Raw genomic sequence first — 12,885 nt, forward strand, 5'->3', positions numbered from 1 at the left:
CTTTTCCTTGTTCTTACCATTACTGTCCTGAAACTATCCAGCTTCTTACACATTATTGAATATTTTAAGACTGGGGAATTTGTTCTATTTTTTTCCTAGTAGATTAAGCATTTCAGTAATTTTCACTGACCCAAGTTCCTTGCTGTAGTGAAAGAGCGCATTAGTTCTCCCAAATTTGTTTACTATAAACTCTATACTTCATCAGGGTGTAGGTAAGTATACTCACTTATATTTGATGGATAAGTATATCTACTAGCTACTGGACGATATATAAATAATACAACGGTTCAAGACTTTTGTGTTACAAAGAGCCCAAAATATGCAGGATAGTGCCTGTCTCATATTCATTACTTGAGACATTATGTATGCATACTGAGAGGGATGAAAGCCATTTCCTGAACAAAATCAGACTCAGGATCCTAAAACACAAAATTCACAAATGCCTTGCTTGGCATACAATAGCTACCTTTTGCTAACATAGCATATTGTATGCACTTTTAATCCAAAGATGCATTGCCTCTGGAAATGTTCTGGCCTTTCTCAAAAAATAGGCATAAGGTTCACAGTTAAGCAGAAGCAAACATTTAAAACTTACAAATAGGATGTCTCTTCCCAAATTTGTATGGCCCCAAGGATCTTCCTTTTCATGTTTGGAAGGCTGAAGATGTGGTAAAAGTAGACTAAAGAGATGAAAGTACAAATTATGTAGAAATAATTTACAAGAGTTCTTCTTAGTTGGTCTACTTTGTCACACCTGGCCCATCTCAAGCATGTATTTAAAGCAGTTCAGTAAAGACACAGTTTTCCTATAAAAGGATATTATATTATACTCAAATTTTGTTAGATCATGCTTTTTAAAGAAGAAAATAACTATAAATGAATTAACCAATTCATTTATATAGATTATGTTTCTGGATTATGCTTCCAGACATGTATTATCTAAAAGCAGATATTCCTATCTCTGTGTTCAGGTATAATATAAAAAGGATTTAAAAAAATTAATTGAATCACCATGATACACAGTTACAAAGCTGTTCGTGATCAAGTTTCTGTCATACAAGATTCCAACACCTTTCCCTTCATGTTCACCCGTGTAGATTTTCCACCACCAATGTCTCTAGTTTCCCTCCCACCCCCTCAGCTTGCCTCTAAGGCAGACACTTCTCTCTGTCTGTCTCTCTCTGATCTCTCTCGGTCTCTCTCCATCTCTGTCTCTCTCCTTTTTCTGTGGTTTGCAATAGTCTGGCCCTCTGGTTTGACTGTGGCACTGTGGTTTGCAACACAGGTAATGAAAGGGTACCATGCATATCACATTACCTCCTTTAAGCACTCAGTTCCTGTCCAGAGTGATCATTTCCAACTATTATTATCACAGTAGTTCCTTTCCGGTCCTAACTGCACTCCCCTTCCACCTTGGTACCATGCTTCCTCCCATGAAATAGTCCTCTTGGCCTTTCAAGTCACAAAAGACTCACTGTCTTGGGCTGAACAGAGAGTGAGAATTGTGGGTAAAACATTTGCCTTGCGTGGACAGCCAGCCAAATTAAAATTCATACTCGGTGTCAAAAACCACCCATAAGACTGACAAATCAATCAATGGCATAAATGTAAATCTGGCAAGCTGGATAAATAAAAAAGGGATAAAAGTTTCATATTCCCCCCCCCCCCCAAAGCTCTTTTTGTTTGCTTGTTTGTTTTGATCCACGCCAGGCTATGCATAGGGATCACTCCTGGTGGGGTTGTGGGGACGGGGTACCATATGTGGTGCTGGGAGTGAAAACCAGGTCTGTGGCACAGCAAGTAAGCATCCTGCATGCTGTACTTTCCCCACACAAATGTTTTTCTTTTGATTTCAGAACAACAAAACCATCCAAATTCCACGGTAACAACACATCACAATTGAACACAGAATGGCTAATTAGCATTTAAAAAGTTGCCAAGGGCAGGAGAGAGTTACAGCAGAGAAAGTGGTTGTCTTGCATGAGGCCAATCTGGGTTCAATCCCCTGCATAGCATATGGTCTCCAGAGAATCTCCAGCCTAGCCCCTAAGTGCAGAGCCAGGAGTAAGACCTGAGCACCGCAAGGTGTGGTCCCCAAACATAAACAAAACAAAAGCTTCACTTCTCTAGCCATTAAGGAAATGCAAAATAAAGGATCACTGTTACACGCCCATTCACATACCCACATAAAATGGGCTGAATTCTCTGCTGGGGATGAACACCTACTTGTGCTCAGGGGAGACAGGGCCCTGAGTCAAGCATATCATGCAGTACTGGGCTGGTACCGGAGCCCTTTGAGTCACGTGCCAAGCCCTGAAAACTGTTTTGTGGGAGGGGGTGGGGTCATAGGGCTCCCAAGTGGAGTTCAGAAAGCCTGGGGAGCCTCACTAGTGATTCTCTAACAACCAGACCAGTGGCTCAATGCAAGGTCCAGAGGGTAACATGCTGCTCAGGTTCTGTGATACTGGAGTTACCCGAGCTATTGCAAGTGCTGTTCAGGGGATGGTGTGGTGCCAGGAACCAAGCCCAAGTAGAACCACTGTACCCCACCCTGCTTCCTTAATAAGTTTTCTAAAATCACGACCACGATCATCCTATTGTTCATCAATTGCCTCAAGCAGACCCCAGTAACATCTATTTGTCCTAGCCCTGCGATTTTAAAAAATGCCATATTCAAGGCTCTGTCAGGATTAGGAGAATGAGATCCATCATTGTTACAGGTATTTGGCATATTGGGTAAGCCACGGGGAGTTTGCCAGACTCTGCCGTGTAGGCAGGTAACATCTGGTAACCTGCCAAGTTTTCTAAAATACTATTTTAAAACAAAGCTGCCTTGAATTTCTTGTTAGGCGTGATAGAAAATTGGGGGGAGGGGGAGGCTAAATTGTACAGCACAGAAGATAGTACAGTGGGTAAGGCACTAGTTGCCTTGCATACAGTCAGCTCTGTTCAATCCCCAGCACCCAACATGGTCCTTGAAGGCCCTCCCAAAGTGACCCCTGTGCATACTGCCCAAGTAAATCCTAGGCACCACAGACTGTCGCACAAAACCCGAACCAAAGCAAAACACCCGAATTGAAAAAGATTAAGGAGTTTCTCAAAACCACTTCAGAAAAACTGCTTGGTACTTATAAAAGTTGAACACCATGACATCTTCTAATTCCAATACTTATTATCCAGTGTTTTAATAGTGTATAATTCCAATCCTTGGTAAAGGATGCATTTTCTCTTAGAGGCATGTTTCAGAGCATCAAGCCGCATTATTCTGCAACTAAAACGTGCTCATCAACAGTCGAATGTATGATGACGTATTTGGGCAATGCCCCATTCAACAGGGAAGGAAGAGCACACCGTCTCCAATACCAGTGAAAAATCAAAAGCAAAGACAGGACACCACATGCCCTTGGAACGACCCCATCTCCGTGGCCAAGGGACATTCCCAGCTGAGACTGGAGGGGGTCTGGAGGACGTGGCCCTGCGAGTGGCGCCTCCTGGCTAAGACGCCAGGATCGGGTTCTCAGTGGCAGTCTCCATCACCCTGGGTTCATTTCGTCCATGAAGCTTTACGCCAAGGTGCCCACCGCAGACGCTAAAGCAGGAAAGCAAAAGGAATGACGTTTGGCGCTGGAGTGATGACAGCACAGCGGGTAGGGCGTTTGCCTTTCACGCGGCCGACCTGGGTTCGAATCCCAGCATGCCATATGATCCCCTAGTAATTACTCCCGCCGGGAGTAATTGCTGAGTGCAAAGCCAGGAGTAGCCTCTGAGCACCGCTGGGTGTGATCCAAAAAGGCAAAAAAAAAAAAAAAAAAAAAAAAAAAAGGAATGATGTTAAATGAATTCCGGCCTGCAGGTCGAGATCTACACCCGAGAGGCCACCACGCGCAAGCGCTCCTCCAGGGCTGCTCATCCCCCGCCCACCGGGCGGCACGCGCAGGCGCACAATGAAGCCTGACGCTCATTGGCTGCGACGTGGTGACGCACTTCCGGGAGTGACGCACGGCTCCGCGTCCCTCAGCCTCCCGGGCCTCCTGCTTCCCGCCACCTGCCGCAGCTGCCGCGTTCCCGCCGAGAGCGCCGTCGGGCTCCGGGTCCGGGTCCGGGTCCGGGGTGCTGAGGCCCCGCCTCTCCGCTGTGCCTCAGGCCGCGCCGCACCTCGGGCCGCCACCCCCACCACCGGCACCGCCACCAGCACCGCCGCCGCCGCCGCGGCCGCCGCCATCATGAACATCCGCAACGCGCGTCCCGACGACCTGATGAACATGCAGCACTGCAACCTGCTGTGCCTGCCCGAGAACTACCAGATGAAGTACTACTTCTACCACGGCCTGTCGTGGCCGCAGCTCTCCTACATCGCCGAGGACGAGGGCGGCCAGATCGTGGGCTACGTGCTGGCCAAGATGGAGGAGGACCCCGAGGACGCCCCCCACGGACACATCACCTCGCTGGCCGTCAAGCGCTCGCACCGCCGCCTCGGCCTGGCCCAGAAGCTCATGGACCAGGCCTCGCGGGCCATGATCGAGAACTTCGGCGCCAAGTACGTGTCCCTGCACGTGCGCAAGAGCAACCGGGCGGCGCTGCACCTCTACGCCAACACGCTCAACTTCCAGGTCAGCGAGGTGGAGCCCAAGTACTATGCGGACGGCGAGGACGCCTTCGCCATGCGCCGGGACCTGTCGCCCATGGCGGACGAGCTGCTGCGGCGGCGGCGGCAGCTGGAGCCCAAGGAGAAGGGCGGCTGCTCGGAGGCCGGCGGCGCCGGCGGGGGTGACGGCAAGGAGGAAGCGAGCAGCGCCCCCGGGAGCACCGGCGGCGGTGGCGGCGGCTGCGACCGGGATGGCACCTCCTAAGAGCCCGCCCCAGGTATCCCCGCGACCGACCCCGGATGGCACCGGCCCCGCCCCGCCCCGCCCCGGGCACGTGGGAGCCCCGGAGCCGGGTTGGGGAGGTCAGGCTCGTCCCTCGTGGCTTGGCTTGGGAGTGTAGCGTGCACAGTGCGGGAATTCCCCATCTGCGAGGAGATGGAAGTCTCTCCCCGCTCCCCACCACCCCAAAATCATTGCACTCGAATCTCCTCCCTGCTTCGGGGTGGATTGGATGTTGGGGTATTTGCACCACCGTTGAGGGAAAGAAAGGCCCTTTTATTGACATCGTGGTTGTGCAGAAAGGATCTTAAGAATTCGGCACGCATCAGTGTGCAATTCTTTATTTTTTCATTTTGGGTTTTTTTTGTTTGTTTGTTTGTTTGTTTTTTTTTTTTTTTGCTTTTGGGGTCACAGCCCATGAGGCACAGGGGTTGCTCCTGGCTCTGCACTCAGGAATTACTCCTGGCGGTGCTCACGGGGAACATATGGGATGCTGGGTGTCGAAACCGGGTCGCAGCATGCAAGGCAAAGTGCCCTACCGGCTGTGCTGTGGCTCCAGCTCCTCTTTATTTATTTTTATTTCTCTCTTTTGGGTCATACCTGGCGGTCAGTACTCAGGGCTTACTCCTGGCCCTGTGCTCCTGTGTCACTCCTGGCAGCCTAAGGGTACGGGTATGTGGTGCCACGGTGGGGCTGAACCTGGGTTGGCTTCCTGTAAGGCTGGTTAGTTCATTACTTGCTGTATTGCTGCATACCCCCCTTCTTAATGGAAGGCTCGACGTAGTCCGCTGCCATCAGTTGATACTGTTGAAGAGGAAATAGGAGCACGGGAATAATGGGTCAGCCTGGCCTCCCTTGCAGTACCTGGTCCAGATTAAAGTCGCTAGAAGCAAGCCTCAGTGATAGTACAGCATGCAACAGCAGGCACTTATCATTTTGCAATTCTTTTTTTTTTTTCCCTTTTCCCTCTTCATGTCACACCTGGCGGTCAATACTCAGGGCTTACTCCTGTCCTGTGCTCCAGGATCACTCCAGGCAGCCTGGGGGTACCATATGTGGTGCCAGAGGGTTGAACCTGGGCACCTTGCTGTAAGGCTAGTGACTTACCCGCTCCATACCCCCATTTTGTACCTTTTTTTTACTTTATGGGTCACACTTGGTGGTGCACAGGGTTAGTTCCTGGCTCATGCACTCAGGAATTATTCCTGGCGGTGCTCAGGGGACCATATAGGATGCTGGGAATTGAACCCTGGTCGGCTCCTTGCAAGGCAAACTCTCTACTCACTGTGCTATCGCTCCAGCTCCCATTTTGTACTTTTTAATGGGAGGCTTGATCTCCGTCAGCTGCCATCAGTTGATGATCCTGTTGAAGAGGAAATCGGAGCTCCGATCAGCTTTGCCACACTTGCAGTACCTGGTCCAGATTAAAGTCACTAGAAGCGGGCTGGAGTGATAATAGTGCATGTAAGGCACTTGCTTCCCATGTGCAGCAGGCCCAGCTTCAATCCCGGGTATGTTGTGGTCCCCACTGGCTCACTTGGACTGACCTCTGAACGCAGAGCCAGGAGTAAGCCTTGAGCACTGCTGGGTGTTGTCCCCAAATCCAAGTAAATAAAAATAAATTAAGAAATAAAGTTACTAGAAGGGAGACAAATGTTAATGTACCTCATGGTGCTTGGCAGACATTTCTACCTATGTCATTCTGCTAAAAGAAAATTACAAGTGTGTATGAAATACATCTTGAATGCAAACAAGACTCTAGACTTTTAGCTATAATTCTAACTAAGTGTGTGTGTGTGTGTGTGTGTGTGTGTGTGTGTGTTTGTGTGTGTGTAAGAGAGAGATTGACAGGAGTCAGAGAGATAATACAGGAGGCAAGCAGATACGGCACTTGCCTTGCATTCATTGGTTGAATCTCTGGCATCACAATATGGTTCCCTGCGGGTAGAAGTGACTCCGAGCACTGCAAGGTGTGACCTAAAAACAAAAAAAGATCGTGGCTCAGCAAATTAAGAATGACAGAATATTAAAAAAAAATGGTCTGGTATCCCCAAATATTTCTATTGAAAATGGGGAGGAGGAATTTATCTCTTAAGACAAGCATTGGAGATACATTAGCTTAAATGCAATTCATCATGGGCATTGCTTGGATTCTGATTGAAATGAAACATTTTAAAGACAACTAGGCAGAATTTGAACATAATCTGTAATTATTAATGAACTGTTAGATATTATTTTGTTAGATAAGATTAGAAAGCTTTGTAAAGCTTTACATTTTAGAGGTGGGTGAAATAACATGCCTTTCATAATTTACTCTAAAATACTACAGTTAGGACTGGGATTTGTTCAGAGGAAGACCACTTGCCTTGTATATGTGAGGTCCAGGGCTTGATTACCAACATCACATGACCCCAGAGCACTGCCAGAAGCAATCAGGAAGCACTAAAATGGGAGTCGTCCCCAGCACAACATATGGCCTAACCTTCTCCCTCCCCCCAAGAATGAAGAATGTCCAAAATCTAAAGAATGGCTACATATAATTGTTGAATATTAGTAATGGGTACTTGGGAGGTTCATTTTTGCTACTTTTTCCCTCCCTCTTCCACTCTGCCTCATTTTGCTATTGTTTTGCTATTGTTTATTCTCTTAATATGTGAAAACTGCCACGAAAACTCAAAGAACAAAACTATTACTGTACCTCCTAATACAAACTAATTCTGTCACTTAAAGTAGTTTTTAAAAGGCTTAAGGAGCTGGAGAGAGATAACAGGGCTAGGTCACTATTTGCCTTGCACACGGTCGAGTCCAATTTGATCTCCAGCACAGCACATGGTCCCCAGGTTCTACCTGAGTGTTCCCTGAGCCACGAGTAAACCTTGAGTAAATCCCAGTGTGTGCCAGGAAACAAATGCACTGTGTTTTATGTGTATCTATTACTGCTGAACTTAAACTGTAAAGCACAAGTGACTTCATTAGCTCAGGAATGTTAAAGGAAGCCTTGACGTTTGGCAACGAGAAGGATTCATAGTGGCTTATTCACTTGGTCTAATAAAGTCAGCACAAAAATCTAAAATTAAAGATTAATGGCTTGAGAGCAGTGTTGTCAAGTTTACATGTGTCTGAAAACCCTGGGGAGTTCCAATCCAAATTTGCATGTAAATTAAGATTTTTTTTTTTAAAATACATTAATGTAATATTGTTCTTATACTTGCAGTGCTTCTATTCCTGGACACACACACACACACACACACACACACACGTGCACGCCACAGTTCCTAACCATGGTGCTTGCGTGTCACTTTTAGGTAGTGTTCTCCCAGGCTTACCGGACTTCCCACATTGGGCAGAAATCACTTGCGACACAAGGGATCACAAGACAGCACTTTCCAAGCACAGAGAGCAGAGTTATCAGGACCATACTCAGTGCATGTGGCTGCACCAGGGACTGAACTCTCGATCTTTCCAAGACAGGTTTTCCAAACCATTGAACAATCCAATGGGCCCCACAAGTACTATTCTAAGAATTGTTTATTGTCCCATTTCATGTTGTTGTAGGTACAGTTATCAATAATATTAGTAATTGTTTCTTCCAGACCATTTTATAGATGAGAACTGCTGCCATACCATTAATAAAGGGAGGACAGGGATGCAAACTGAGGTTCGGAGTCTCTATTACAGTAAGGATTAAAAAGAAGCAATCCCTATAAATAGCGTTTCATAGTACCTTCCACGTAGTTAAGTACTCTATAAATCTTGGATCTTAATACATTCTATAGTAATAGCAACCAACCATTCAGGTTCTTTTCTTCTCTGCTGCAATCAAATGACAGAATATTGTGTATGAGCAGCAACAGTTTGCAATCTTGGAAGGGAGCTGCATCTTAATGATTAAAATAGCTTTCACTGACAAGCTGAATGTCAAAGCATTCAGCTGAATCAATGCTCATCAGCGGTAAAATTTCCAGGGAGCCACTGCAATGAAGACAGGTCAGTTCAAAACATGCTAGTTGAGGCAGGAATGCTATCAAACTGATGCTCGTCTCCTGACAAGAAATATGTGCTTGGTGATTAATAACACAAAAGAGAAAGGCAGAAATCTTAGAATTTTTCCAGGGAGCTGGCAATATTGTGTTAACCAAGGTTACTACAGCGACTCTCCATTTCTGGTTTATTCTCTCTGTCGCTAAGCTGTCATCCTAACAAAAAGTTGTTAAATGTTCACATGAGCATTCACTGAAATAGACTGTTCTTAATTTTACCAGACAACTAATTATAACCAGAATGATATAATGAAATATGGAAGAAAGTTAGAGACTGACAGGTCTGGTAAATTCCTAGTATAACCTTACCCCAGATATGCCAGAAATCATAGATTTCAAATGGAACCAACTGTACTCTCTGAAGATGAAGAGGGGGCTGGGAAGAGATAAAATACTATTTGGAAATACTAATCAGAGCAAGACCATTTGCTGAATTATTTATAATCTTAATGTCACTTTTCAATCAGTGTAAGATGAACATTTAGGATGACTGAATTATGGTCAGAGGCAATTGGTAAAAGCAGAGGTTTCCCCTAAATTGTGTGCTCTATGTTCCAGTATATAAAATCTAACGAGCTTTACAGTAGAAGAGGTGAGGAAGAGAGGATATTAAACATTCTATGGATGGGCAATGGTTCAAAGAGCCAAATAAAAGCCTTTCTCAAAGCATTCAGAGACACCATTTTTATAGACTAATATCCACCAAACGTCATAGGTTTCTTTTAAAACCAAGCCATAAAATTTCATTTTGTGTTCCTAAAGTCATGTTAACAATTAACATTTTTTCCAGGCCTCAGTTGTCTATAAGAAAATCTACTAAAGTGAAAATTTGAGCTTAACAAATTAAGGCTATAATCATGTTTTTAGAAAGAAATGTTTGTTTTTCTTAAAAAAATTTTTTTTGTATGCCTTAATTTATTTTAAATAGCATAGCAGTAGGGCGTTTGCCTTGCACGCAGCCAACATGGCCGACCCGAGTTCGATTCCTCCGCCCCTCTCGGAGAGCCCGGCAAGCTACCGGGAGTATCTCGCCCGCAGGGCAGAGCCTGGCAAGCTCCCCGTGACGCATTCGATATGCCAGACACAGTAACAACAAAGTCTCCAATGGAGACGTTACTGGGCCCGCTCGAGCAAATCGATGAACAATGCGAGGACCTTTACCTTTTCAGAGTCACATCCAGTGGTCCTCAGGGGGTCACCCCTGACAGTGCTCAGGAGACCATGTGGTCCTGGGAATCAAACCAGATTCTTGCATGCACAGCATACATTTCAGCTCTTTTCGCACTCTCCTGGAATACATCAAGAAAGAATGAGTAAAAAATTTTTTAAAAAAATCTGCCTTTAAACATCATACTACTCTTAAATACTACTCTTAAACTTTTGCTGCGTCTCTTCACAGCAAATAGACTTTAAAATATTTTATATTATGGGGGCCAGAGCGATAGTACAGCAGGTAGGGCGTGTGCCTTGCATGCGGCAGACCTGGGTTTAATCCCCGGCATCCCATATGGTTCCCCCAGCTCCACCAGGAGTAATTCCTTAGTGCAGAGCCAGGAGTAACCCCTGAGCATCGCTGGGTGTGACCCAAAAAGAAAAAAAATTAATATTACATCTTGTCCTACAACATGATTTACTGCAATTTTTCTAAAAGTCAGCTTTTCCATAATTGTTTTAAACAAAAACGACTTTTACGCACTGTGTATAATAACCTTTTTCATATTCCTTCTGTGTGCATTTAATAATAACAACATCTTTTTAATTGTAAGGTTCTTTGTATTGTTTTTAGTTATTCAGTAATGGCTAGCAATATTCCTAGCTTTTCTTGAATTTATGTATACTTCACTGGTATCACAAAAACCTTTCTGTTTTAAAAAGTTCCCTAGTCTCATTTATCCTTGTTTCTTTAAATAGATATTCAGTAAGTATTGAATGAAGATAGAAAAGAAAGAACCTTCCCAAATTACCTTTGTCACTTGCAAGGAGAGAAAATAATGTTTGCAAGGTATTATTTTCTGTTACCTGATATAAATTGGGCACTTCAAAGTTTTGAATACCGAATAAAATCGTTATTTTGCTTTAATCTCCAGAACGCAATGAAAAACTTAGGTAGTATGACATATAGGATTAAACACATTGCCTCTGGCTTACTAAGAACTTAAATGGCCTTTTCCTTTCTTTAGCATTTCATTTGGAGTATACTGTAGGGTCGGATGGGGTAGAATTTGAAAGAAGGTAAGCAAAACGATGTCTTTTTAGATTCAAAATAGTATTGGTGAGGTAGATCTTGGCTTTGACTGTTAACCCAACTCCCCTTTCTCCTGGCCAAAAAAAAAAATCTGGTTTACGGACTACACATCCAGCTGTACTCAGGATCACTCCTGGTGGTTCTCAGGATCATATGTGGTGCTGGTGACTGAAATGAGGTTGGCTACAAGCAAGGCAAATGCCCCAGCATAGCATTTATGTATCAGGAAAAGTTCCTCTTGTCCTCGTGGCAGGACAGCCTTGGGTCCATGCGTGGTTGATCATCTGAATCCTTACCAATATCCCGGTGTTGGAGCTGTCTATTCCAACGTCTGTCATTGGTTAAACCAGGATCTGAGTTTTCAAAAAAGTGACCAGAACTTCTGGCGTTCCCTTGCTCACTTGTTCTCTTCTCGCTTCTCAACAGCATTGCCGGCCTTCGTGTCTCAGCCGTGTTTGCCCTCTGAGCTCCGGCGGAACCTGTCTGTCCTGCAGTGTCTGCTCTGGGATTGTCACACAGCGGTCCCCATGCGTTCTCACTCTCCTCCCAAGAGCTTGCCACTCCCTGCTGGGGTCCTGGATGAACACCTGCACACAGGAGCCAGGGAAGTTTGAGACCTGGGTCTGCTTCCACCGTGCTGCCATTTGATTGTGTTTGTAGTAATCCTGGGTGTGGTTTGCTTGCTGGTCTCTTCCTGGAGTGCCAACTAGGAAGTAGGACAGATACTCTAAAGCTCCTCTGCTTTCTGCTTTTGTCATTGTTTGGTTTTACCATCCTTGAAGGGGTGGTGAGGACCATCAAGTTAGCCCTCATTTCCCCATTCTCTTCCTTCTCTCTCTCTCCTCTCTCTCTCTCTCTCTCTCTCTCTGGTAGAAGTATTTCATTTCCTCCTCTCCTGTGGGAACTTACCTCTTATTTTGAGGCATTTCCTTATTCCCAGTGGGAGACAGTGGTAAGGACTTCAACTTGCAATCAAAACTTGGAGATTTTAAGAAAAGGACAACCACTAATTAAATTGTAATATTTAATGTCTTTTCGTGTCAGTTTGTTTTTTGGTAATGACAATACTTGCCGATTATTGTCTGTAACATTCATTTTCAATGCTGGGGCCTTTACAAATAATACACCAGATCCTCTCAACAGTGGGAGATAGGTTATCTTCTTTCATAGGTGAGGAATCTGAAGCGCAGAGAAGCAAGTAGATTTCTAGAATTTCAACCCAATGTCTATTTGAAATCAAAGCCAGAGCTCCTTTTACTTTCTCACTGCTATGTTCTGAGTTTTATTTGTCAAAGTGTGAAAACTTCAGGATAAAAAGGAAAATTGGCTGTTTAAAAATGTTGTGTTTAGGCCAGAGCAATACTACAGCAGGTAGGGTGTTTGCCTTGCATGTGGCCAACCTGGGTTCGATCCCCAGCATCCCATATAGTCCCCTGAGAACTAACAGGAGTAGTTCCTGAGTGCAGAGCCTGGAGTAACCCCTGAGCATCTCTGGGTTTAAAAAAATTGTGTTAATATATGACAAATCTAAGTCATTTGTTAGGTTTTTTCCCCTTAAAATATATTTAGGTTAAAAATAAGTAAAATAAATAAAAATAAGTAAATTTTAAAAAATGGGTTTTACTTTTTTTCTCCATTAAAAATAAGTGAAGAGAAGTGTGTTCACCTCTGCATCAAAAGTTATCATTAATGTTATTTTTATAATCACTGATGTGAATTAGTATAGTAGTTAACA

At 44.7% G+C, this 12,885-nt stretch overlaps 1 protein-coding gene across 1 annotated transcript; it reads left to right on the forward strand.

Annotated features, from left to right (window-relative positions):
- Positions 1-4,092: 4,092 nt before the first annotated feature.
- NAA11 (N-alpha-acetyltransferase 11, NatA catalytic subunit) lies at positions 4,093-4,850 on the forward strand. Its single transcript, XM_056111147.1, has one exon. It carries the CDS (start codon positions 4,224-4,226, stop codon positions 4,848-4,850), a length of 627 nt encoding a protein of 208 aa, XP_055967122.1. The 5' UTR covers positions 4,093-4,223.
- The last annotated feature ends 8,035 nt before the right edge of the window (positions 4,851-12,885 follow it).

Source organism: Sorex fumeus, unplaced genomic scaffold (genome assembly GCF_029834395.1).
Source record: "Sorex fumeus unplaced genomic scaffold, SorFum_2.1 ptg000013l, whole genome shotgun sequence".
Lineage (NCBI taxonomy): Eukaryota > Metazoa > Chordata > Mammalia > Eulipotyphla > Soricidae > Sorex > Sorex fumeus.